The 26,403-nt window shown below is 40.7% G+C and overlaps 1 protein-coding gene across 1 annotated transcript; it reads left to right on the top strand.

Moving 5' to 3' along the window:
- Positions 1–10: 10 nt before the first annotated feature.
- On the top strand, positions 11–24,531 carry LOC119740770 (methionine synthase-like). Its single transcript, XM_038216183.1, has 15 exons — positions 11–242; positions 1,360–1,559; positions 2,865–2,954; positions 5,039–5,201; positions 8,171–8,337; positions 8,887–9,082; positions 10,338–10,547; positions 11,230–11,342; positions 13,815–13,988; positions 15,603–15,755; positions 16,628–16,807; positions 18,059–18,175; positions 20,101–20,241; positions 22,658–22,747; positions 24,262–24,531. The coding sequence occupies exons 1-15, from the start codon at positions 197–199 to the stop codon at positions 24,493–24,495; spliced, it is 2,274 nt and encodes a 757-aa protein (XP_038072111.1). The 5' UTR covers positions 11–196; the 3' UTR covers positions 24,496–24,531.
- Positions 24,532–26,403: the final 1,872 nt, after the last annotated feature.

The raw sequence follows: 26,403 nt of genomic DNA on the forward strand, positions 1-26,403 counted from the left end.
ATATCTGTGTGTCTTTTAAGCTGGAGTCCAGGTGCACGACTGTATGATTGTCATTGAACTTCTTGCATAAAAACAAACCGCTGTAGTACACGCGCGCACGGCATGCACCGGCCAACCTTCGCCTAGTTTGTGTATAGTTCGATGTCGGCTCTAGCTCTGTTCTGAACATTTAGAACTTTGTTCGTCTCTAATTAAAATGCCACCAACAGTGTCGGACGAAGATTGCAGCGCCAGTGTTTCTGGTAACAACAAAACATAACTTTCATTCATTCTTTAATTGCTAACTTAAATGAACTTGAACTTGAAGTTCAACAATATTTTTTTTCCTTTCAGAAAGCTGTGTGTGACGTGACCATGGTCATGATGGTGGTGTCGTGAGTTCGTCGTGTGTACTATACTGGCCAGATTTGACACAGTCATGACAGTGGTAGTGTGGCCTTGGACATTATTGGCCATGTTGGCCGGCACTGCCTCTCATTCAATTTCAATCACTTCAATCACTGCAGTCACGGCAGTGTACTCCTAGAAGAACTATAGTCCGAGTAACTTGGACCCAACTTATCGCCTTTTTTTTTAACATTTGGACATGGTCTGGCGATAGTAAGGTCCAAGCTAATACCGAGACCTAGACAACACAGTCCCAAAAACCAACATTTTCCAACAAAATTCATTCAATCACTTCAATCAATGCAGTCACGGCAGTGCACAAAAGATGCATGTTTGCTTTGATTTTTTTAATTATGTGAATTTGTAACATTTTAAAAAAAGTAGGCCTAGGCCTAACGGCAACGCATCTAATATAATCAGGGCTCACATGGCACAATTGCAGAACACCCCGCCACTCGATCTATGCACCTTGTAGCTGGCTACGGTGTCACGGTTGTTTGCCCTCAACAAACCTCAGCGCTACCTGTACATACTAGGCCTACACACGTCATGCTCCACTGCACGTCATGCGACAACACGCAATCCGAAAATAAAGATGGCGATCACCGCGCGATGTACCGTGAGCACGCACGGCGCGCTGAATCACAAGGCACAAACTGTGCAGGAAAATCGTGATTTCTACCCCAAGAAACTGTTCAAAACATGCAAAATGGCAAAACTGGTGTCATTGGAATTAAGAAAAGTCTGCTTTTGATTGTAAAGGTGATTTTTTGAGAGATCAAAAACATTTTTGACTCATTTGTTCAAAATAAAACAGGGGCACACTTTCGCCAAACATTGGAAAACTTTGGTTGTTAGGAAAACTTATCACTAAAATATTTGTTAGGAGTAAAGTAAATAATGTGAAAAAGAGTGCAGACCATACATCTTTAACTGGATCCATTTTATAATTTGTTGCTCTCCTTTTTTCAGGCGTGGCAGCAGCCATCAGGAAGACACTGGGGGAACGCATCATGATCTTTGATGGGGGCATGGGAACCATGATCCAGGCCCTGCACCTCGACGAAGACGGCTTCCGTGGGGAGATGTTCAAGGACCACACCAAGCCCTTGAAGGGAAACAATGACTTGCTGGTCTTCACTCAGCCCGATGCCATCTACAAGATACACAGGGTCAGTGCGACCATTTTTCAGCAAGCTCCTAATCACAGAAATCTACTAAGCAAAAAAAAGAAAAATGATTAGCAGAAACAGGTTACCTGTCAAAAAGTACTGTAGATTGCTTGTGACTGGTACTTGGCGGATTTTTAACTTAGCACATGAAGTTACTAAGCCTTAATTGCTGCTGAGCATCTCTGTTTACCCTGACCTAAATCCCAAATCCTCCAAAATCCTCTTTGCAAAATGGAGGATTTTGCAGGATTGAGGTCATATGGTAAAAATGTGTGGCTGATTTTGGAGGATGCACTGTGTCAAGGTCTTAGGCCGGACCTTGTGTTGTTTATGCTCAGCTGTGCATAAATATAGGCCTAGATTATAGTACTTAAAATCCTCCACACTGCTCCAGGATGTTACTGGCTCTGCCTCAACATATTGACAGTGATTGCTGGAGGATTTTGCAGGATTGAGGCAGTGGTCACCCCTCTAAGGACCACATTCAAGATATAACGTAACTTTAAATTAGGCTCAGGTTTTTTTTTTCAATTCTGTCATCGGGATATTTATTTACTGACTTAGTTCTGTAAATAAGTCATACAACAATCCAGTTTCTCCAAGATCCAACATGTTTTTTAAATTTAACTTGGCTGTATGTAAGTGGATTTCAAGCAGTCTTGTCAATTCCCAATGTTTATGTTATTTTCACCAATGTTATGTTACCTTATTTCTGGCCATGAACCAAAGAGTCCATGTAGCTTGTAATCCTGCAGAAATCAGTGGAGAGAAGACAATAAAGAAATATTTAGATTTATAGGCCTTTTTTGTCCCAGGTAATTGTTTAAAAAAAAGTTTTACTGCAGAGTTGTCATGAATAAAAACACTTGCATTAGCATAAATTGTCCAAAACAGGCCAAGAAACATCTTAAAAATAGTGGGACTGAAAATAAGCCTTTTCGGAGTTCCAACTGCGCGCATTCGTAACCCGTGACAACGAACATTGTTTGTCTCAAATGCCCTTTGACAGTACCCACAATGCACAAACAGCCTTTATGTAAAGTCAGTGGCGCGATGATGTCAAAGGCCATTTGAGACAAATAATGCGCGTTGTCACAGGTTATGAATGCGCAGTTGGAACTCCGAAAAGGCTTATTCTGGGACACGGGCGGATTTCAAGAAACTCATTTTAAAATGTCCATTGCATGGATGCTTTAGACTAGAGCTGATGACTATGCACATTGCTTTATCTCCTTCGGCATACCAGCAAAAAAATGAAAATATTTGTACAATTTATGATTATCTTATTTGACCTTACACTTACAGGATTATCTGGAGGCTGGGGCAGATTTTGTGGAAACCAATACCTTCAGTGGCACCAGGGTCGCGCAAGCCGACTATGGCGTGGAGCATCTGGTAAATGCATGCCACAGTTTGTAGGAATTCATAACATCTGAGAAATCTGCACATTATCAGTGGTTATTGTGGTAAACAATGGGCCAGGTGTTTGGTCATTATACTAACATATACAGTCGAGTCTTACAAACTCGTTCGGACCTAGCCAAATTGTTTGTTATATCAGAATTTGTACTAAGAGGAACATCAGTCCCATTCATTGTGCACATAAATGCACAGTCGGGACCAAGGCTTTATGTTTGTTATAACCAGAATGTTGTATTGACAGAAATTGTACTAACGAGAATCGACTGTACCATCATGACCTTAGACTTTGCTCTGAGGCCCTTAATAGCTTCCCAGAAACCTTCTGCTGATTTTTTTCGTGGATTTGTCATGTCTGCCAATCTCACCCCTGTTTCTATCTGCCATCTTTAATTATCCGCTAACCTTCACTGTCATGCTATGTATTTTCTGTGGTTGTTTATAATATTTATATTATCTCTATTTAATTACTATGTTTTTGTGTCGCCAAAACGAAGTTTTGGGGGACACTTACCTTTCCTAAATTTTGTATGATCATATGACCGTATTTCCGTATGACTGTATCTCCGTAGTTACCACAGCTACTTGTGGGGTACTCATACAAAGGGAAATTTAGGGAACAATGCTACCCTCAAAACATTAGGGATCGACCGCAAAAAAGTGCGATCCGCAGAGCAGATTATCTCGTATCTATTTGTGTGTCTTATGTTGTATTTGGGCCCAATCTATGTTTGGGTGTATCCGTAAAAAGAAACAAGTATTTTAATGGTCTGATCCCAGACTCACTGATTGATTCACTGTCTGATTGTCACATATGAATTAGACTTGCGTAAGCCTCACCATGGCCCGCAAGTTAGACTCAGATGACTACCCAGACCCCTTGGAATTGGTTGAATTCCGTTTCAAAAGGACAGTAAGGCCAACAAAAAAAAAAGTCTCCGGTTTCTGGTATGGAGCTTGCCCAAAAAGTGGTGCGGCGACGCGGCTTGTTTTTTTTTTTACTTTTTTTTTTTGCTTCAAATGTCGGCTAATGACTGCAAATGGTGCCCGACTAAACTTAGTGCAAATATATGGGAGTCCAGAGAGGCCACATAAAACTTATTCTCGATCATAACCCCATCTAAAAACACGTTAAAATTGTGCAGCAGCAGGATTCAAGTCAAACCAGTGAGTTTGGCGGTTTTGAGACATCATTTTTTATTGAAAAAAAAACTTTTTCATTTTGCCGACGCGCATGGCTACGGCGACGCACGTGCATACTAGAAACCGGAGACTTTTTTTTTTTGGCCTAATGAGAATCTATCAACTTTCCAGAAATGACTTGACTGTGTATCATATTGTCTGTTACTTTGCTACAAGCCATATCAGCAATTCAAGTTAAGATTTTGCAGTATTAGACAGACGTGTACACGGAATAAACTGGGGAAAAAGTTGCAAAGCAAAATTGCACAGTAAGGTTCGAATGGCGTCTGCAAACCTCTGAAAAATAGCTGTTGGTTGCTTTTGTGCACAAAGTGATGCACCTTGCCAGTAGAATGGTCTCTAGGCCCTAGTCTAGCTCCCTGTCCCCCATTGTCCTCCGGACTTCAAATTTGGGTCAGGTAACAAGCAGGAGGCTTTCCTCCTAATGTATGCAAATGATATGCATGACGTGCATAGGTCTGAATCCCGCCTCCTGAATTCAAAATCACATCGGTTATGTTTCCCTGCAACCAGCCTATTGCAAAATGGCAAAAGGCTGCACCCGAATGTGCAATTTCTAAGGTGATGAGCTTCGATTTTTGCTGAATTCGAAAGTGTCTCTGGCAAATATTAATAAAGAGAGGGAAATTACTGTTCATTATTTAAAACCTATGCAGTTGAAATGCTTGAAAGTTCCCTTCGTGGAGACACTTACAATTTTGCGTACTTTTTGTGGTAAGACAACAGTGAGTTTTTGGATAATCGTGTGTTAATCACCGTCCATGCACAAACTGAACAGCAATTTAAAAATAAAACATATGTTTGTGGTAAAACTCAAACATTACATTTTCACCGTCCTTTCTGATTTGCCCTTGCAGACCTATAGGTTGAATAAAGTGGCTGCGGAGGTTGCCAAGCGAGCAACTAAGGATGTGTCGGAGGCTACAGGCGTCCCTCGTTATGTGGCCGGCGCCATGGGGCCAACCAACCGAACCCTCTCCATCTCCCCCTCCGTGGAACAACCAGACTTCAGAAACATAAGTATGCCAACAAATTCCCCTCCTTTTCTTGAGTACCAAGGCCTCGTGGTCTGGCGCATTGAATTCGTGATCTGTGGGTAATTCTGCAAGTTGAGGGTTCAAGTCCAGCCTGGGGTCATGGTGCGTGTGTCCTTGGGCAAGGCACTTTGTCACGCATTGCTTCTCTCCACCCAGGAGTAAATTAGTACGTGTGAGGGCCGAGATGGTTTTTGTGATTGATTGTAGCTGCTTTGCGCCGAAATGGCAGCATTGAGATGTATACTCCCCAGGGAGCTGAGATTGTCTTTGGAATGCTTCATTGGCCCAATGATCAGGGTAATATAGTGATGTAGCGCCTTGAGCACCAATACTGGTGTATACGTGCACTTTATAAATACACATTATTATTCAAATTTTCTAATAGATATTGCATTAAAATATATTTTGAAATGCCACGATGGTGTAATTTAATATGAAACATGCTTTCAGGATGAGTGATTTTGTGTGACATTTTAAAAGGATGAAACAACATAATTACTATCAAACGTTTCTATTTTAAAATGTAATTCCTCTTTGATTTCATGAGAAATACCTGTATGAGCAATTCATTTAAAGGTATGGTCCATCATTTGTAATTTGTGCATTTTGTTCGTTTGAAGCAACAAATGTGCTCAAAATCTAAAGAAGGGTGCTGAACAACTAAACCTCATGAAGTTTCAGCTCAGCTTCAGCTGTATATTCCGAGAAAAACAGCATTCTAGGATCTCAATTTCAAATCAAAAGTTGCTGAATCATGTTTTGAATTGTTTTGAATTGCAGCTATACGCGATGTCGCGCACTGATCCGACGAATTATAGCAATGGCGCGCGCGTGTGCGTCGTGCCAATGCTTGCGCGTGCTTCACCGAATAACAAAAAGAACTACTAATTTAAATTTCCTACGGTGCGTCTTAAGACGCATCATTGGAAAGGCCTTCTTTCCACTTACTATCTTTCAACCAAGTATGTTTTTCAACAATAATTACGCCAGTTACTTTTCGGATGGCTGCAAATGATGGACTATAGCTTTAACACTTCTAGTAAGTTCAAATTTACTTATTGCTCACTTCTAATTTACACAATTCTCCATATGAATGATTGAAAGGGCAATTCAAAAAAGGAAATATTCTTGAATTTCTAAGGAACACCTTTAGAACGCTTGGCCTTCCAAACTGATTCACCATAGTTATAACATCACACACTGCAATCCTCGATCCAATCGCTAGAAAAAGCCGGAGCGATTTTGTTTATTTTGTGTAGAGAGGATCAATTGCAAGAAATGCACTCAAAAGGACTAGCCATATGCACAGAGGGGGGGGGGGGGGGGGGGGTAGATGCAATATTGATTGGCAACAGATGTTCAGCTCTGTATGATTTTTTGGAAGCCAGGAAAACACGAGCCAATTATGTTAAGTTATTAACATGGAGAAATATTGAATGCTAGCTGGAATATTTATTAAGTGGTACTCAGTTTCGGCCTAAAAAAACTTGGTCTGCTTCTAATTACATTGCATTTGAAAATAGGGTAGGTAGGTAGTGAATTTTTTTGGCAATTTGTTTTGTGTACGATCATATGTGTCTGCGTGTAGTCAAGGGTAAAAGGTAGTAATCGATGGTTTTCAGGTTTTTTCCCTCGTTTTTCCCCAAAAAAATTAGGATAGGGCTGTTGAAATAGGGTAGGTAGGGTTACAGGAAGCAGACTGTTTTTTGTTTTTTGTCTTAAAGCGTTGACTGCCGACTACAGTGGAACACCGCTATAACGAACATTGTGGGATCCACAGAAATTGGATGTAAGAGGGATCGTTCAGTATAGTGATTTTAAGCCGCCGGTGGTCCAGTACTCCCTTTTCAATAAATAGCGCCCTTCAGAACTTCACCCTGAATGCCCCGGTAATTACTGAAAGATGACTTTGAACATGTGCTGATTAGTGAATATTTACCCAGTTTTTGAGCTTACTATCGACAGCAATGGGCGACTTTCCCCTTTTATTCGTAGAGGAAATAACAACCACTTGTCGCTCTTCTGTTTTTCTGACATTTTTCATCAGCAATGTTCAGTATGTTTTGTACACAAAAACTGGGAGCCAAAGATGATGTTCGGTATAGCCGAATGTTGGATATAGTGGTGTTCAGTATAGCGACGTTCCACTGTATAGATATACACGTGTACATGTAGTTGTAATGACAGGCATATCCGATTTTGCCGCTTGTATTCTTGTAGTCAAGTAAAGGCTTTTGTATTGTAAACTGAATATACTGGCATCGCTGAAAATACATCAAATTGGCTGCTAGTAGTTAATAAGGTTATATTCAAATTATAAAATTATTATTTTTTATTATTAAGTGCCAAATAAATATTCGTGCATGCGTACAGCGCTTAAGTGGCAAAAGGGCACGCTGTGTAAAAGATTGCAATATAGGATAGAATGAAATAAATTGGTGTATTGGTGGGCAAATCATAGCCCAAATGCCAAATTGGTTGTAGATTTTCAAAGAACTTTGTTTTAATTGTGTTAAAATACCCCAAAACAATTCGTTTAAAAGTAGCTTAATAATTGAATAAAAATGTCAAATGGGTTGGATATTTTTAAAAGATTTATTCTTAATTATGTTATAATACAAAAAGGTAGCTAAAATATACATTAACTTAAATGTCAAATTTTTGTGCATACAATTATGACAGGCAAAACCTAATATTGATTTACATCACCCCGACGCATATTCCATCTTGTGAATAGTTTAATTGCGTTACCCCCTGCTACATGTACATCAGATTCGAACCAACCAACCGATCCCGCAATCTCGGTGGTCAATTGGTAAGACGTCTGCACTAGAAAGCAGGAAGTCATGGGTTCGAGTCCCAGCTGGTCTATATTTCAGTGTTTGATTTTGATAGATGTACAGGTTATTTAGTGGTGGTTATTTGCACATCATCTCTGTGTATCTTTCCCAGCGTTTGATGAACTAGTGGATGCGTACTCGGAGCAAGCCAGGGGCTTGTTAGACGGCGGGGCCGATGTTCTCCTGGTTGAAACCATCTTTGACACACTCAACTCCAAAGCGGCCCTCTACGCCATACAGCTGCTCTTCGAAAACGAGTACAAGCCAGTTCCAATATTTGTGAGTATGCTTTACTTAGGTTTGTTTATGAGAAACAAGGTACTTCAGTGTTGCACCTCGCTGGCTTTGCAAAGTTAAACATTCAAACTCATTGTAGTTGTGCAACATTTTCCAGTCATCACAGTAGAAAAATATCTGTGCATAAGGCCAAAAAAAAAAATTATTCGGTCTCTGGTCAGACCAAAGTTCCGGAATTGACGCGGCCATGTGGTTTTTTTTTTTTTTTCTTCAAGCTTGGATTGTACAGACAAGGTGGGGTATTATTTTGCTTTTTTGGTGTCCTCATGTACATTGGTGTCCTCCATAATTTGCCTTGGTGCTTTCGATCATTTGCCTTGGTGCAATTTCCCATTCCTTGGTGCTCTTTGGTAAAAAAATTTGAGGAGGTGCGGAAATAGAGGGCGCTGTTGGAGCTACCGCGGAACATTTTGGAAATAAAAAGATCAACGCGCATGATTAAAACCGACGCTTTTTTTTGGGGGCCTAATAATGCTTACTTGTGGACATTTTTGTAAACATGCATTTTGTCAAATTTGTCCCGATTTCCAGATTTCAGGCACGATAGTTGACAAGAGTGGACGGACTCTGTCCGGTCAGACGGGCGAGGCCTTCGTCATTAGTGTCTCCCACACCAACCCTATGTGTCTCGGTCTCAACTGTGCCTTAGGCGCGACGGAGATGAGACCATTCATTGAGGCCATTGGGATGTGCACGCTGGAGTACGTTATATGCTACCCTAATGCTGGTAAGATAGGTTTCATTGTCCAACCCCCATGCTTCATGCTACCATGTTTGCTATGTAAGGCTGCCCCACTCAAATCCGTAGCAGCTAGAACCACAAAATTGAACTAAATTGAATGGCATTTCAACTAAAATTTGTTTAATCCTAACCCTCTCCTCCTAGGTCCTTTTTGGTAGGAATCATCCTCAATCCTTCAAAATCCTCCAAAATGTTGTACTTATGTTCAAATGAAGGATACCCACTGCCTCAATCTTCAAAGTCTTTCGACAGTCCTGCCTCTCAAAATACATTCATCTTCAATCCTCCAAAATCCTCCTATTCTTGAAATACCATGCAGCCTCAATCCTCCAAAATCAACTGGTACTGCATGTCCATGTACCCTCAATCCTCAACAATCCTCCAGAAGTTTATGTTGCATTCAATTTCTATCCTCCAAAATCCTCCTATTCTTGAAATACCATGCAGCCTCAATCCTCCAAAATCAACAGACACTGAATGTTCATGTGCCCTCAATCCTCCACAATCCCCCAAAAGTGTATGTTGCATTCATCCTCAAACCTTCAAAATCCTCCAAAAGTGCCTGGGGGACTTTGGAGGATTGAGGTGGGTAAGAATTAATCAACTGCAATGTTGTCATTTTGTCCATTAAAGGTATAGTCCATCATTTGTAATTTGTGCATTTTGTTCGTTTGAAGCAACAAAAGTGCTCAAAATCTAAAGAAGGGTGCTGAACAACTGACCTGATGAAGTTTCAGCTCAGCTTAAGCTGTAGATTTCGAGAAAAACAGCATTCTAGGATATCGATTTCAAATCAAAAGTTGTTGAATCATGTTTTGAATTGGGCCTGAATTGGGTCCGAGACACGTTCTCACTGAGCCCATCGTGTGTGTCGTGCCAACGCTTCCGCGCGTTTCACCGAATAAAATAACAAGCTGCTAACGGAAATTTCCAACGGTGCTTCTTAAGATGCACCGTTGGAAAGGCCTTCTTTCGTTGATTTCTTAAGAATGACAGCTTGCCAGAAAGAATAATTTCACAGGGAGTTTAGTCCCCTTACTATCTTTCAACCAAGTACCGGTATGTTTTTCAACAATAATTACGCCAGTTACATTTTGGATAGCTGCAAATGATGGACTCTGGCTTTAAAATGTATTTTGAAGCTTTGCTTGGCAAAGTGTACAACTTTGGATACTTTTGTGGATATACCATCTTCTGGTAAGCATTTATTTTACTTGGTCTTTCTTTTCCCATTCTCCAGGACTGCCGAACACCTTTGGCGACTACGACGAAACCCCGGAGATGACGTCCAGTCACCTCGCGGCCTTTGCGAGGGATGGACTAGTGAATATCGTCGGCGGTTGCTGTGGGACAACCCCTGCACACATCAAGGCCATCGCTGACGCCGTCAGGCCGTACAAACCCAGGGTCCCGCCCACGGAGGTTCATCCCCACGCACAGCTCTTATCAGGTATGGACTCGTGTGGTGTGCTTACCGGTAGCGTGGGAACCGGGCACCCAATTCAAGTACCTGTAAAAGAAGCCCAACCCCGAAATTTAAAAGTCAATAATATATTGCCACACAGCGCCATTTACAGTTTCTATGGGCTCCGTGCGCCAACAAAAGAAGGCGTGTTTTTACGTCTTTTGAGAGCTCCGTGGACGGACACTCAGCGTGCGCGTACTGTACTGTACTGGTTCATGTGCGAAGTGCGCATGACTCCCTGAATATGCAAAAGTTATAGCCACCGCGTCTTTGCGGGACGTCATCGGGACGCGAAAATACCTTCGAATTCAAAACTTCCGATGGTCTCTGAGACTAATCCCTGCCTCCAATAACTTTGGATACATTCAAAATACGCAGTGGATGGATTGGAAACCAGTCTAGGTCACCCCCAACTTTCCTTTTCTGGCCGTTGATTGGGTACTTGTGCACGGAGCCCATACAGAGCCCGTAAATGTGGCAGGTGTGGTTTCAGACTGAAAGAATTTGATCACTCGCATTTTCTATTTGATGGTAACCATTTTTTTTTTGGGGGGGGGGGTAGATTAAAGAGCTATAGCCGTTCCTCCAACATTAGAAGGGACTTTCACTGTTAACAATATGTTTCTCTAAGTTGGTTGTTGTTTTTTTCCTTCAATTTCTGGTTCAGGTCTTGAACCCATGATCCTGGGCAAGCACACGCTATTTGTTAACATTGGAGAGAGGTGCAATGTTGCAGGATCCAGGAAGTTTGCCAAACTGATCACCAACGGTCAATATGAGGTACAGTATGGAAAGCAGTATGTGCAGTAGACAGTGTCACCAGTTGACTCAAAGTCAATCATGGGCCAATCACTAGTCATTCACAAGTCAATCGTTAGTCAATCACAAGTCAATCGCTAGTCAATCGCTAGTCAATCGCTAGTCAATTGCTAGTCAATCACAAGTCAAACACTGGTCAATCACAAGTCAATTACAAGTCAATGGCTGGTCAATCACCAGTCATTCACAAATCAGTCACAAGTGAAGCACATTATCACAAGTCAAACACTAGTCTGTCACTAGTCATTCACAAGTCAATCACAAGTCAATCGTTGGTCAATCACAAGTCAATCACAAGTCAATCGCTGGTCAATCACCAGTCATTCACAAATCAGTCACAAGTCAAGCACATTATCACAAGTCAAACACTAGTCTGTCACTAGTCATTCACAAGTCAATCACAAGTCAATCGTTGGTCAATCACAAGTCAATCACAAGTCAATCACAAGTCAATCGCTGGTAAATCACCAGTCATTCACAAATCAGTCACAAGTCAAGCACATTATCACAAGTCAATCACAAGTCAATCGTTGGTCAATCACAAGTCAATCACAAGTCAATTACAAGTCAATCGCTGGTCTATCACAAGTCATTCACAAATCAGTCACTAGTCAATCACAACTCAATCGCTACTCATCACAACTCAGTGGCTAGTCAATCACAAGTCAATCGCTAGTCAATCACAACTCAATCGCTACTCATCACAACTCAGTGGCTAGTCAATCACAAGTCAATCGCTAGTCAATCACAAGCCAAACACAAGTCAGTCACTAGTCTGTCACTAGTCAATCACAAGTCAATCGCTGGTCAATCACAAGTCATTCACAAATCAGTCACTAGTCAATTACAACTCAATCGCTACTCATCACAACTCAATGGCTAGTCAATCACAAGTCAATCGCTAGTCAAACACATGTCAATCACAAGCCAAACACAAGTCAATCGCTGGTCAATCATAAGTCAATCGCTGGTCAATACAAAGTTAAATGACGAGTAGGTCATAAGTCACAATATTCACTCACAAATCATCACAGGCCCAACAATAAGTCCAATCACAAGTCATATCATAAGTAAATAAGGGATGAACACTGTCGATTTTAAGTCAAATTATAAGTTTGTCACGAGTCTGTTAATGAATTAATAAAGCGTACCTCAAAGATAGCTGCTGAATGCAATTGATCTATCACAAGTCAGGTTACAAATAATCAAAAGAATGCCTTGACCAAGGCCTTCCATTGTTACTTAAAGGTAATATACAACATTTGCAGTCATAAAAAAACATCTATCAAATTATTATGAAATACCTTACTAAACTGTAGGTAAACAATATTCTCAAGCATCCTGTGATACCATGGCACTTGGTGTCCTGTTATTTTCAAGGGAAGGAGAATTTTGTATGGAAAAAACTAACTTTTTTCAAACACTGCCCCCAATTTACCAATAGTTAGTCCACGGTTTGTTTGCAATCAGTTACAATTCCCTGAACGGTTGCAAGCCAGCTAGTCTGGTTCTTTGACCTCACAATTCCCAGACGTCTATAAATTGCTCCATTTCGTCTGCAGTAGGATCAGGGAACCAGTCTACAGCATTATTTTTTCTTGGTTTTTCCAGCATCTTTGAACACTAAACTTTAAACAGGTCAGTGTAACAATATATTGTTATAAAATGCTAACCCCCAAATCTATGCATTTCTGAAAATTACAGCAAAAGCAAATGTTATATATTACCTTTTACTAGCGACTACAGTTTTCAGTGTCACTTGTGATTTAGTATATACTTGTTGGGAAAAATTAGGGGGTCCTACCTTTCGATTCTAGCAGAGTCTTTCTCAAAGATAAATAGTATGTTTCATAAAGGTCTTAAGATGGAAAACGGATGGTTCATTTCTCCCTCGCTTGTCCAACATCACAACAAATAACACCATGCCCCACCTCCTCGGAATCCAAGCAAGGCGCCATTTGACCTGCAGTGGGGTGCTGTGGTCCAATGGTTATGGTGTTCGACTCGTGTACCATGGTACATGGGTTCGAATCCTGACCGTTGGAACATGGTGCTTGCGCTCTTGAGCAAGGCACTTTACCATTATTGCTTCGTCCTTCGGATGGGACGTAAAGCCGTAGGTCTCGTGTGTTGTGTAATGCACGTTAAAGACCCCAGTAACACTTATCGCTAAGAGAAGGGGTTTGCCCTGGTGTTTCTGGCAGTGGCTGCTTAATACGCCGCAGCACCTTGTAAACCATTATTAAGGTGCTACATTATGGTTCTCATATTTCTCATGTACTTCACTTACCTGTCTCTAATGATAGACATTATTTCCAGCGCCTTGAGTACCTAGTTGTTGGTAGATACGTGCGCTATATAAGACTTCGGTATTATTATTATTATTATCATCGTGCACTGCAATTTTATTGGTGTTTTTTTTTTATTGCCCAGGAGGCTTTGAGTATAGCCAAGGCCCAGGTGGAGGCTGGAGCGCAGGTACTAGACATCAACATGGACGAGGGCATGCTGGACGGGGTCAAGGCCATGACGAAGTTCGTTAACCTCATCTCGTCAGAGCCGGACATCTGCAGGGTGCCGCTGTGCATCGACTCCTCCAAGTTCAAGGTAGATGCTGCAGCATAACTGTTGATGCATGTTTACTAGAGTATATTCACAAGGGTATCAATTTTATGAATCTGCCTCACGGTTCATCAAAATTCACAAGGCGGTTTTGGAAGATTTTGCAGTATACATGGTGAGTAAAAAAAAAAAGGAAACCCAAATGTCTGGACTATTTTCTCAATAAAGTTCTGCATGTAGCATTTTCAAAATCAAGTATATGAAAGCCTAATTAATAAGCTTTCCTTTAGTACAAGAATCATTCAAATCACTCATGGGTTACGGAATTTTAAACACAACCACTGTTTTAAAGTTCTATCCACGGATCACAAAAAAAGGTGTGTGTTTTTTTAGCAATACGCAAACAATTCAACATCCCTATGTGAATTGCTTTCGTTTTGCTGAAAGAACACCTACCTTTTTGGTGATCCTTGGACAGAACTTTAAAACGGTGGTTGTGTTTAAAATTCAGTAACTTGAAAAGTACATGAGTGATTTGAATGATTCTTGTACTAAAAGTAAGCTTATGGGTTGGGCTTTCATATCCGGGATTTTGAAAGTGCTACATGTAGAACTTCATTAAAAAAATTGGTCCTGCCATTTGGGTTTCCTTTTTTTGACTCGCCCTGTAGAGTTTGTAAAGTCTTGCTTGTCCATGTTTACTTTTCCTTTGAGTGTCTTAAGTACCGAACACCGACTTGTCGAGCGACAGACTCCCTTGTTTGAATTTACCCAGTTGTTAATTACGTGATCGATTGAATGAAAGTTGAGGTCAACAATTTTAATGTTTATAAAAGTCATCAGTCTACAATATTTTTGATATATTGTAAACTGTAACTTTTTGAAATACCCAGTTATTGCCCTTAATTGGATGGGCCCAGTCAGGACACAAAATAATGCAAAAAATAGGACGTTACACACTTTTTAGATCCAATACATGGTGCCCCGATGTGCTGTATTCTCGTAAAATCTTGAAGGTTTTGAGGTCAACTTACATGTTCTGTTAACCCTAACCGCCCTGAATCCTTCAAAATCCTCTTTGCCAAAGTGGAGGAATTTGGAGGATTGAGGTTACATGGCAAAAGTGCATTACTGATTTCATAGGATGCACTTTGTCAACGTCTTGGGCCGGACCTTGTGTTGTTTTTGCTCAGCCATGCATAAATATAGGCCTGGATTATGCTTGAAATCCTCTGTACTGCTCCAGGATGTCACTGGCCAAGCCTCAACATATTGACAGTCACAGCCGCAGGATTTTGCAGGATTCAGGCAGTGGTCACCCCTCCATGGACCATATTCAAGAAGTAGTGGAGGGATTTGCAGGATGGAGGCTACATCCTAGCAAAAAGGCCTAGGGAATTAGGGTTAAGGAAGGTAGACCCCACCACTATCTCTCAGAACGAGGCCTAAGCCTGTTGCAGCTTTAAAAAGTAAAAAAAATGGTTTGGGAGAATATAGCATGTAAGTTGACTTCAAAAATCTGCTAGATTTTACGAGCATGAAGCACTTGGAGACCTTTTGGGATAAAGCTCTATATATGCACCATATTATCATGAATATCGTTATTATTAAATGGGCTTATCGAGAATCCAACTTTGGATCATTTTACCATCTCCCTAGGTGATTGAGGCAGGCCTCAAGTGTACCCAGGGCAAGTGCATCGTCAACAGCATCAGTCTCAAGGAAGGAGAGGAGGACTTCCTGGAGAAAGCCCAGACCATCAAGAGGCACGGTGCTGCCGTGGTTATCATGGCGTTTGATGAAGTCGGACAGGTAGGCCGATGGCAATGTGACGTAAAATTATGCACCAGAAATGCCTGAAATGCTTTTGTTCTGGAAAATGTGTGCGAAACATTAACAATGGCGATTACATTTCAGATATTTGGTCAGCGTTTCAGACATTTTATGTCTGGAACGTAATCCCTCTTACGTGTCAGACATTTTGAATGTCTGAAATGCGAACCTGTTAAAGGGAATGTACATCATTGGCTTTTGCTGTAATTTTCAGAAATGAACTATTTGAGGGGTTAGTATAATAGATCAAATATTGTTACACTGACATGTTTGAAGGTTTGTGTTCAAAAATGCTGGAAAACCAAGAAAAACAAAAATGTTCAAGTAGTCTGGTTCCCTGACTCCACTAAGGATGAAATGGATTAATGAAACCGCCGTTTAAACACCATGAACACCGCTCAGTGATGTTTAAAATTGCTCGTGAGATGCTGTTCTATGCGCCACATGCACGCAGTGTGCACTACGCACTCCTAATACCAGCGGGTGCTTGGGAACCACCGATATGATCTCCATATAAGAAGAATGAGATGTTGAACAAACCGGGCCCATGTGATGTTCACTATAGAAGTGGCCTGAACATGGAGTTAAATTGTTGAACTAACATTGTCGGAATTTTGTCTATTTTTCAATATTTGTACATTGTGTTACCAAAAAGATATTTATGAATGGGAATAATAGTCTGTTGGAGCTAATTTAAACGTCTGGCTTAAAATGGCTTTTAAAACCAGACTTTTAAAATTGCTCTCCGACATTATAACTCCTTTAGTTTTGTCAATAAATTGAAGTTGTTGTTTCCAGATAAATGACCCCATGAGCCACTAATTCTATATTTTGTTCTAACTATTTGTCAGGCCGTTGAAGTGGACCGGAAACTAGAGATCTGCTCCCGATCCTACAATCTCCTTGTAGAAAAGCTGGGATTCAACCCCAATGACATCATATTTGACCCCAACATCTTGACAATAGCGACGGGCATGGAGGAGCACAACGAGTACGGAATCAACTTCATCAAGTCCACTGAGCTGATCAAGGTAAGGGCCCTGGACTCAAAAGGTCGTATCTCACGAGAGGAAGGTCGTGTCTCTTTTGTGACATGATCTGAGTGTGACCTGTATCAGTTGATATAAATGACGAAGGCCACTGGCGTGGAGTAGCACAATGAATTTGGAATCAATAATAATAATAATATAATAATGGCGTCTTGTATTGCGCTCATGTCCATCACAAAGTGACGCTCCTGGCGCTTTTATTATTACCCTGGCTTCAGCACGGCTGCCATTACGGCGCTCAAGCACTGAAGGAATTTCTTCCTACCAGGTACCCATTTACTACACCTGGGTGGAGAGAGGCAATCAAAGTAAAGTGCCTTGCCCAAGCACACAAGCACCATGTTCCCGGTCAGGATTCGAACCCACGTACCACGGCACACTAGTCGAACACCGTAACCACTGGACCATCAGCCTGGACTCCGCGCATGTGCGTTCCTTCACTAACCCCTGGCCGTTAAGAATATGTAAACGACGCTGACCGGCTATTCAGAGAGTGCGGTGCACGTATTTCGAAGACTACACGTCCTATATGCGCTCGCGCCTTATCTCCTGCACGTAATGTCACCTACAAACCTTTTTTTTTAAGACTGCGCAATGCCTGTATAAAATAAGGAGTCTGCAAGCCCCTTTTTTGCCCAAAAACCTATATCTTGTGTTGTAAAGGAACGACAGAGGTACGTAAAATCTATCTAAATAACAAGACGTCGAAAAATCATGTTTGAAAGGAATGATTCTACAAAAAAAATCAAAAATGTAAGCACTGCGTCGCACGTTAGATACATCGACTGCAGTCCTAAATTAAATGTGCCAAATATTTGGTAACTTAACTTAAAAGGCCTAAATCCCAAAAGTAACCTAGCGAATTATTGTCAAATAATCATATTTGGATAAAAGATTGTACTGGTACTAAACATCCCGCGAAATTATACTGTCCGTGGTACTGTCATTTAGAACAAATCAAGAAATATAGGTGATTCTTAATGATTAGTCAAGTTTAATACTGATCGTTGGAAATGAAAAGTAGAATGAAATCGTTTTCCGTGATCAAAAGGTTGTGCATAATTGTTCACTGTTTTCTCGAATAGTGTAATATTCACTGAGCTGGAGCTTTAACAGGTTAGGTTTTGAACGTTCTTCTTTGGATTTTGAGTGATGTTATTATATCGGAAACTAACAAAATGCATGAAAAGCAAATAATCCTATATGCCTTTAAAAAATAAACTTGATTTACAGAAAAGCCTTCCAGGATGCCGGATCAGCGGAGGCCTGTCCAACCTTTCCTTCTCATTCCGGGGCAAGGAGAAGGTTCGCGAAGCCATGCACAGCGTTTTCCTCTACCATGCCATCAAGGTGAGATCCAAACTCAGGAAATGTGGGACCTTTCAGCCAAGTTTCAGTGGTTGCTCGCTACCAGTTTTAACGTTGTTTGAACACCGAATGGTGCATAAACGACATTTTTTTGAAAAACTACCCACGTTATAGGCGCTTGGAATAAGAAATATTCAATATATAAATAAATAAGAGGTATTTATGAATACAGTTTAAAGCAATTATATATTTTTTGAGCTTGAGGGTAACAAGGCCTAGAACTAAGCTGCAGATAGTTAATCAAGTCTGCACATGTAATTGCAAGCAATCAATCATTTCAGACTGGGCGTTCCAAAGTCCGCCAAACGACATTACTTCTAAGATCAAAATTAAGCTCAAAATTTGAAACTAGTAGGAGCGACTATGTACCAAGATTTGACTGTGGAAGTCGTTCAGAACGACTCGGGTCCAGGGTCTCATCACTGGAAAATTAAACGTAAAGCTGACATTTGAGAAAGCAAAATCTATTGAGATCACTCCATTAAGGTTCCCAGCCACTCTGGAAATCAGGGAAAACCTGGAAAATTAGTTCCCAGCCACTCTGGAAATCAGGGAAAACCTTGAAAATTAGTTCCCAGCCACTCTGGAAATCAGGGTAAACCTGGAAAATTAGTTCCCAGCCACTCTGGAAATCAGGGAAAACCTGGAAAATTAGTTGCCAGCCACTCTGGAAATCAGGGGAAACCTGGAAAATTAGTTCCCAGCCACTCTGGAAATCAGGGAAAACCTGGAAAATTAGTTCCCAGCCACTCTGGAAATCAGGGAAAACCTGGAAAATTAGTTGCCAGCCACTCTGGAAATCAGGGGAAACCTGGAAAATTAGTTCCCAGCCACTCTGGAAATCAGGGAAAACCTGGAAAATTAGTTCCCAGCCACTCTGGAAATCAGGGTAAACCTTGAAAATTAGTTCCCAGCTACTCTGGAAATCAGGGAAAACCTTGAAAATTAGTTCCCAGCTACTCTGGAAATCAGGGAAAACCTGGAAAATTAGTTCCCAGCCACTCTGGAAATCAGGGAAAACCTGGAAAAATAGTTCCCAGCCACTCTAGAAATCAGGGAAAACCTGGAAAATTAGTTCCCAGCCACTCTGGAAATCAGGGAAAACCTGGAAAATTAGTTCCCAGCCACTCTGGAAATCAGGGAAAACCTGGAAAATTAGTTTCCATTTTTCCACTTAGGGAAAAGTCCGGGAATTTGGGGAAAACACCAAAAAAATCATGGCAAAAACTCGGGGAATTTGACAGTGACCCAAAAGGCAAAGGTTTTCGCCAGTTTTATGATATGTGCGTCTTGTGCCATTTGTCCAAGCTGTGTCCATTGTAGTCGTTATGCAGTGTGTGTACCACACCACCTCTCCAGACAATAGCAATAGGCTGTGCTACACCACCTCTCAACTTCCCAGCAACCTCGTTAAAGTGAAAATATTTTTCACAGAATTTTAGAATATTCTCATGAAAATATCAAGGAAAACTCATGGCTATCTAAAATAAAACATGGACACGCTGTGAATTGAGCAAAAATGTCTGCGGTCACCACTTGGCGGTCCCGCGCTCTGTAACGATATGTTACATGATATGCCGGCAATAATAGAGCTGGCCAATCACGGTCGTGTCTGGGTTTTGTAGATGTATGCATGTCCGGCCATTGTCGTATTTCAAAAACACTGCATCCCAATCGACCAATCACAGTGTTTAGTCTTGATTTGGGAATGAAATGACGTCACGAACTAGTTACGTCGACTCCGATTAACTGGCGCACGGATAAATCAGATGTTTGACCGGAGATAGGGCTCCGTGGAGAACGGATGATATTCAGACTAGTCTATGTACTGGTCCGTTCAGCGTAACTCTTGAATGCCCATCTGGACAAATTGAAACGCGTCTTATTTGTACTATCTCTATCTCCAGGCTGGTATGGACATGGGAATAGTCAATGCAGGCAATCTGCCACTGTATGATGACATTGACCCAGCGTTGCTCAGACTCTGCGAGGATCTGCTCTGGAACAGAGATCCTGCCTCCACAGACAAGCTCCTGGAATACGCTCAGGTTTGTCCAGCTCACCAATTATTCCCATAAATTCAGACTTCTAGTCTTGTACAGTTTCTCCGAGCCCAGTCTGCGCAGTGGTACTTTTCTCACTTTCCTATGGGAGTGTTTAAAGGCATATAGGATCATTTGCATTTATCCCCAAAGTACCCTACAAAATTATTATCAAAAGGCTTAATTGGATTAACCCTACTAGGAACCATTCCCTCTCTCGCAAAATCCAACACCATAAGGTAACGAAACACCCAAACTGTTGGACTCTGATTATGGTGGTATGCCTGGTACCATGTAAACATTTATCAGTTAACTAGTACAGTCCTCACTCCAACAGATTCCAACAAAACACGCAGTTGGAATTTGAAGGGTTGGGTGGATAGGGTTAAAGATCGTTTTGGTCCTGTACACCCCGTGAAATTATTCCGTCCGGCTTGCTGTCATTTTTAGAAGAAATCAAGAATGTAGGTGATTTCCAACGATCAGTCAATTGACTGATTTCTGGAATGGAAAGTGCTATCGACAAAACTATGTTCCATGATCAAAAGGTTATGCATATTTTTGTTCACTGTTTTCTCGAAAAAGTGTAGTATCCACTGAGCTGACTCTTCAACAGGTTAGGGTTTGCGTATTCTTTCTTTGGATTTTGAGTGGTGTTATTATTGGAAACGAACAAAATGCATGAAAAGCAAATAATCCTATATGCCTTGAAACGAAAGAAACAAGAATAGGCAATCTAAAGCTGGCCCCAGTCCAGAGAGCACAAATTTTTATTCAGTTGATACAGAATGGCTATTCACTGGAAGTCCGTTCATGCATCTGGTCGACAGAATGGGGCAGATTTTGCCCACTCGTTGGCATTACAGGGTAATGCTATACAATAGCACTGTCCGACTCTCCTCATCAGTCTACAACCAATCTAAGTCATAACTGACGGTTAGTTAGGTGTCTGGCTCAAAGAGGTTACTTTTCAAACTACATGATTGACTTCTTCCATATATTAAAGATATAGTCCATCATTTGGAATTTGTGTATTTTGTTCGTTTGAAGCAACAAAAGTGCTCAAAATCTAAAGAAGGGTGCTGAACAACTAACCTGATGAATTTTCAGCTCAGCTTCAGCTGTATATTCCGAGAAAAACAGCATTCTAGGATCTCAATTTCAAATCAAAAGTTGCTGAATCATGTTTTGAATTGGGCCAGAATTCAGCGTCCGAGACACGTTCTCACTGAGCCGATTGCAGCTACGTGATGTCGCACACTGATGCGACGAATTATAGCAATCGCGTGTGCGTCGTGCAAATGCTTGCGCGCGTTTCGCCAAATAACAAAACGAACTACTAATTTAAATTTACAACGGTGCGTCTTAAGACGCACCATTGGAAAGGTCTTCTTTCGTTGATTGCTTCAAAATGACAGCTTGCCAGAAAGAATAATTTCACAGGGAGTTTAGTCCCCTTACTATCTTTCAACCAAGTATGTTTTTCAACAATAATTACGCCAGTTACTTTTCAGATAGCTGCAAATGATGGACTATAGCTTTAAACAGGAATGGAAATGCCAGTGTTATTCACAGAAAAGTTACAACCTGTTAATGGTCATTTCATCCAAAAATAAACACAAGTGTAAGATTACAACCCCCAGAAACAACCTGTTCCTGTCTTAACATTCGTTTTTGACAAAATAAAGTTTCCAGTCGTCAAGCTGATTCTAGGTTTTTGGGGTTAACAAAATCCTGCTTTCGCTTCGTCTCTTGATTTGTGCTTGAGGGTTCCAAGAAATAAATGAATGAAAAGAGATTTTGAGAAAAGCCAAAAAAAAAACTACAAAAAAAACATTTCAACTATATTGTTTAAACAATATAGTGACAATTTCAGCATTATTAAAGGAAGTGTTATGTCCGTGACAGAGAAATCCGCTCCATTCACAAGAACCCCCTCACCGGCAAAGAAAGTACAGTTGGGGGTGACCGATCGACGCCATCTTGCCTGACTGCATTATTTATGTTGAAGCGCAGCCATTGCATGTACATAGTACAAATCCCCTTGTGTGTGCGTCACACACAAGGAACGGTTGGTGCGCGTCAACCAGCAAAATGTACGTGTCGCACCCGCCCATGGGACGTCGTTGCTAGGTAAAAGGGCGCCCTCTTTTGTTGGCGCACAGAGCCCATAGACTATGACATCTAATTACTGATTAAATTAAATGATCCAAACTCCAAGTCTGTAATCTCCTTGACGATTACAAGATGATGGATTTGTAAAATGCACTTTCCGGTTTACTCACGGAGCTCTTAAAATCTCTGTCGCGGACATTACCTAAAGCTGGAGTTGCCCATATCTGTTCTTTTTCCATCAAGTATTATGCGTCATTGCACGGAGTTGCGCAGTATTTAACAGTATGATCTGTTTCCATGGCAACAGGCATTGGGTAAAGATGCCAAGAAGGGAGTCGTGGATGAGAGCTGGAGGAACAACAACGTGGAGGAACGCCTGGAATACTCGTTAGTCAAGGTAGCTAGCTAAAAAGGCCCTTTCACATTTACCTCAAATCTTCATTATGGACGTTTGATATCTGAAATCAATGCCACACAAGTGTTAAAAAACCGTACTGAATCATGAAACTCTAAGCTCTGTGTGTTATTTCTTTAAAATAAAATATGAACCTTTCTCGCTGCCTTTTTGGACCAACCCCCCCCCCCCAAAAAAAAACCCCACTAAAACATACTCCATCTCACTGCCTCTCAAATGAAAGGTCTCGTTGTCCCCTTTAATTTCATACCACATTTTAGGTTGTGATGCCGGCAGGTTTGAAGATTTCATAAATTTTTGATTTGTCAGCAATGTCCTTTTCACATGGAATTGCCCTCCTAATGAATCTGTCATTAATGAAAAAAACCCTCATTTCCCCCTATTTTTTGTTGTATTATATTCCACCAAAGAACTACTTTTTTGGCCTTCAAAACTCTATCATGAGCTGCTTTTGCAGCCCAGTCGCGAACAAATGATCCTCGTGGATTATTATTATTTTTTATTATTATTTATCATTAATGGTTTATTAAAAGACTTTGAGATTACTGTCAGTTTACAATAAAAACACAATAAAAAGTACTTAGCATAAAAATTACATTAGCATAAAATACATGAACAAATTAATGACTGTTGGGCAATAATTATTTGAAGTTGTATAGTAATTATTCCCTAACCAAAACTTGGTCAGATTTTGTTTATTTACATGTCTCATTCACAGAGTTGTAACGAGTTACTGATTTTTGTGACTCGAGTCGAGTCAAGTCATTTTAAAGAAGTGACTCGAGTCGAGTCGAGTCATTAGGTCAAGACAGTCGAGTTGAGTCGAGTCACAGTGTGTGGTCGAGTCGAGTTGAGTCGAGTCAAGTATTTAGCTCGAGTCAATTCGAGTCACAAATATTTGAGCACTATACAATAAATAAACACAAGAGAGAAAGTCATTTTTTGGCTTTTTAAATTTTACATTCGGGCTACTGCATGTGGCAACACCACATTTGCCTCTTAATGAAAATAAAAAGGGGGTGCCAGCTGATCGCCATTCAACTAATGGGGACACTGATCAAACCACGTACATGTATATGTATACATTATTCGCAAACATTCTAACGTGACGTAAACAAAAACCGGCACCGGCGTAAGTCATTGCAAATATTTTTCGTAAAGTTTTGCATTTATTTTTGGGACTCGAGTCTCATTAGCCTTCCTCGAGTCGAGTCGAGTCATTCTGATGAGGGACTCGAGTCGAGTCGAGTCATTTGCCCTTAGGGACTCAAGTCGACTCGAGTCACCAAAAATTGTGACTCGAGTCGGACTCGAGTCGAGTCATTGACTCGAGTCATTACAACTCTGCTCATTCAAAAAAGATTGCTTGAAAAATAGCAAATTAAAAAAAAAAAAAAAAAAAAATTGCTGTAAAATTTTAAATGTAAGGGACAAAACACTAACAATTGTAGGCAATTGCATTTAATTTGTTGTTTTTTCATTGACCTGATTGCCAGGGCATTGACAAGTATGTCGTGGCCGACACGGAGGAAGCCAGACAAAACGCAGAATTGTACCCACGAACTCTGAATGTGATTGAAGGCCCGCTTATGAAGGTACGCTCTATCGATTTCATAAAACTGAAATTACAGTTGGGTATCAGATATTTACCTTTTCTTTGTTTTAATATTTGTCCGAACATATTTTGTGCTGTAAGTGCAAGCCAAGTGCACGTGACAGGTGAAACATGATTGTGTAGCGGACCAGACCCACGTCAATTAACCTTAACCATCCCAAATCCTCCAAAACCGTTTGGAGAAATTTGCAGGATTGAGGTTACATGGCAAAAGTGCGTTACTGATTTCAGAGGACGCACTGTGTCAAGGTCTTGGGCTGGACCTTGTGTTTATGCTCAGCCATGCATAAATTTTAGTCCTTGATTATACTTGAAATCCTCCGCACTGCTCCAAGATGTCACTGCCTCTGCCTCGAAATATTGACAGTCATAGCCGGGGGATTTTGCAGGATTGAGGCAGTGGTCACCCCTCCACGGACCACATTCAAGAAATAATGGAGGAATTTGCAGGATTGAGGCTATATGCTATTTTTCCATGAGGCCAATTGCAGGATTTTGCAGGATTGAGGCTACATCCTAGCAAAAAGGCCTAGGGAGTTAAGGTCCAGGGAGAGGAACATTCCTCTAGTTAAAGAGGTTGTGGAATGCTGAAGTCGTTTTGTTTTTTATATTTTTTTTATTGTAGAGTAGACCCATATATATCATAATGACATAAGTCCCATTCTTTTGTAATGTGCGTTTATATGTTTAAAAAACTGAAATTCATTGAATAATTTGTTGGTCGGCGAGCGCATAATTGAAATCAACAGTCGTCGGGTTCTTCGTAAAATGAGAAAATCGTGACATAATAAACAGGACTCGTTTATACTACGCTGCATCGGGAGTCCTGTTTATTACGTCACGATTTACTACGTTTTGTTTGCTGCCCCCAACGACGACTTTTACTCAAATTGCACGTTCGCGTCGAAACAGGACCTGAAAAACAGCTCTCAAAAGTACCTTTGGTACTCATTTCATGACAGACACAATAGTCGTTTTTATTTCATCGCACCTTAGGCTACATATACCCGAAAAATGACGGAAATGTCTTCGAGTATTCCACAACCTCTTTAAAGCAGACGAGAATTCAATCAAAATATACAATAAAACAACAACTATGACGATGACTAGTATCTCCTGAACTTCAATTTATTAGCAAGCCTACGTAGTACAATATAATGACACAGTGATATAACGCGAATGTCAAAGTTGAACACATGACTAGCTGTGTGCGTACGTACACTACAATACAATACAATACAATAATGAATCGTGTCTGTCGCGAAAATATCACAATTTTTCTCACAAAAAGATCACATAAACTACAACAATACTCAGTGAAAGTTTCTACAGGGTGTTTAAAAAAAAAAGGACGAGAATTCAATCAAAACAAACAATAAAACAACAACTATGACGATGACTAGTATCTCCTGAACTTCAATTTATTAGCAAGCCTACGTAGTACAATATAATGACACAGTGATATAACGTGGATGTCAAAGTTGAACACATGACTAGCTGTGTGCGTACGTACAATACAATACAATACAATACAATAATGAATCGTGTCTGTCAAAAGAGATCACATAAACTACAACAATACTCAGTGAAAGTTTCTACAGGGTGTTTCAAAAAAAAAGGAAACCGAGCTTATTTTGTTGATTTCTCAGGTATGACTAATTATGTAGGAAAATGGTAACCACCATCTGTTACATAACCATGTCTTCTTTTTCTTGACACCACGAACTCCATTTTACCGTAACGGATGACGGAGCACCAAGTGATGTAACTGACATGCCAAATATGGCCTTGTACCACATGCACCTGGACCATAAGACCAATTGACAGTTATCAGAGAGAGAGAGACGTTATCAGGAATGCGTTCACAGCAATGAGAACCAGGGCAGAGATTTGTGTTCATAGGAATGGGGGCATGTTGAAGGACAGTGGGGTTAACGGGGACAGTGATAAACCTTGATATGTTTTAGCAATTGAATAAATGACTTTGATAATGTACGTCCTGGATTTTGTTATTTTCAACATG

Source organism: Patiria miniata, unplaced genomic scaffold, assembly GCF_015706575.1.
Source record: "Patiria miniata isolate m_02_andy unplaced genomic scaffold, ASM1570657v1 HiC_scaffold_5, whole genome shotgun sequence".
NCBI classification, from domain to species: domain Eukaryota; kingdom Metazoa; phylum Echinodermata; class Asteroidea; order Valvatida; family Asterinidae; genus Patiria; species Patiria miniata.

Excerpts from the sequence above, each read along its gene's own strand:
- LOC119740770 (XM_038216183.1), top strand. The coding sequence starts at position 197 with ATGCCACCAACAGTGTCGGACGAAGATTGCAGCGCCAGTGTTTCTG. Across the intron at positions 1,560-2,864 it reads CCATCTACAAGATACACAGG|GATTATCTGGAGGCTGGGGC; the intron begins GTCAGTGCGACC and ends TTACACTTACAG. Across the intron at positions 16,808-18,058 it reads AGTCCACTGAGCTGATCAAG|AAAAGCCTTCCAGGATGCCG; the intron begins GTAAGGGCCCTG and ends CTTGATTTACAG.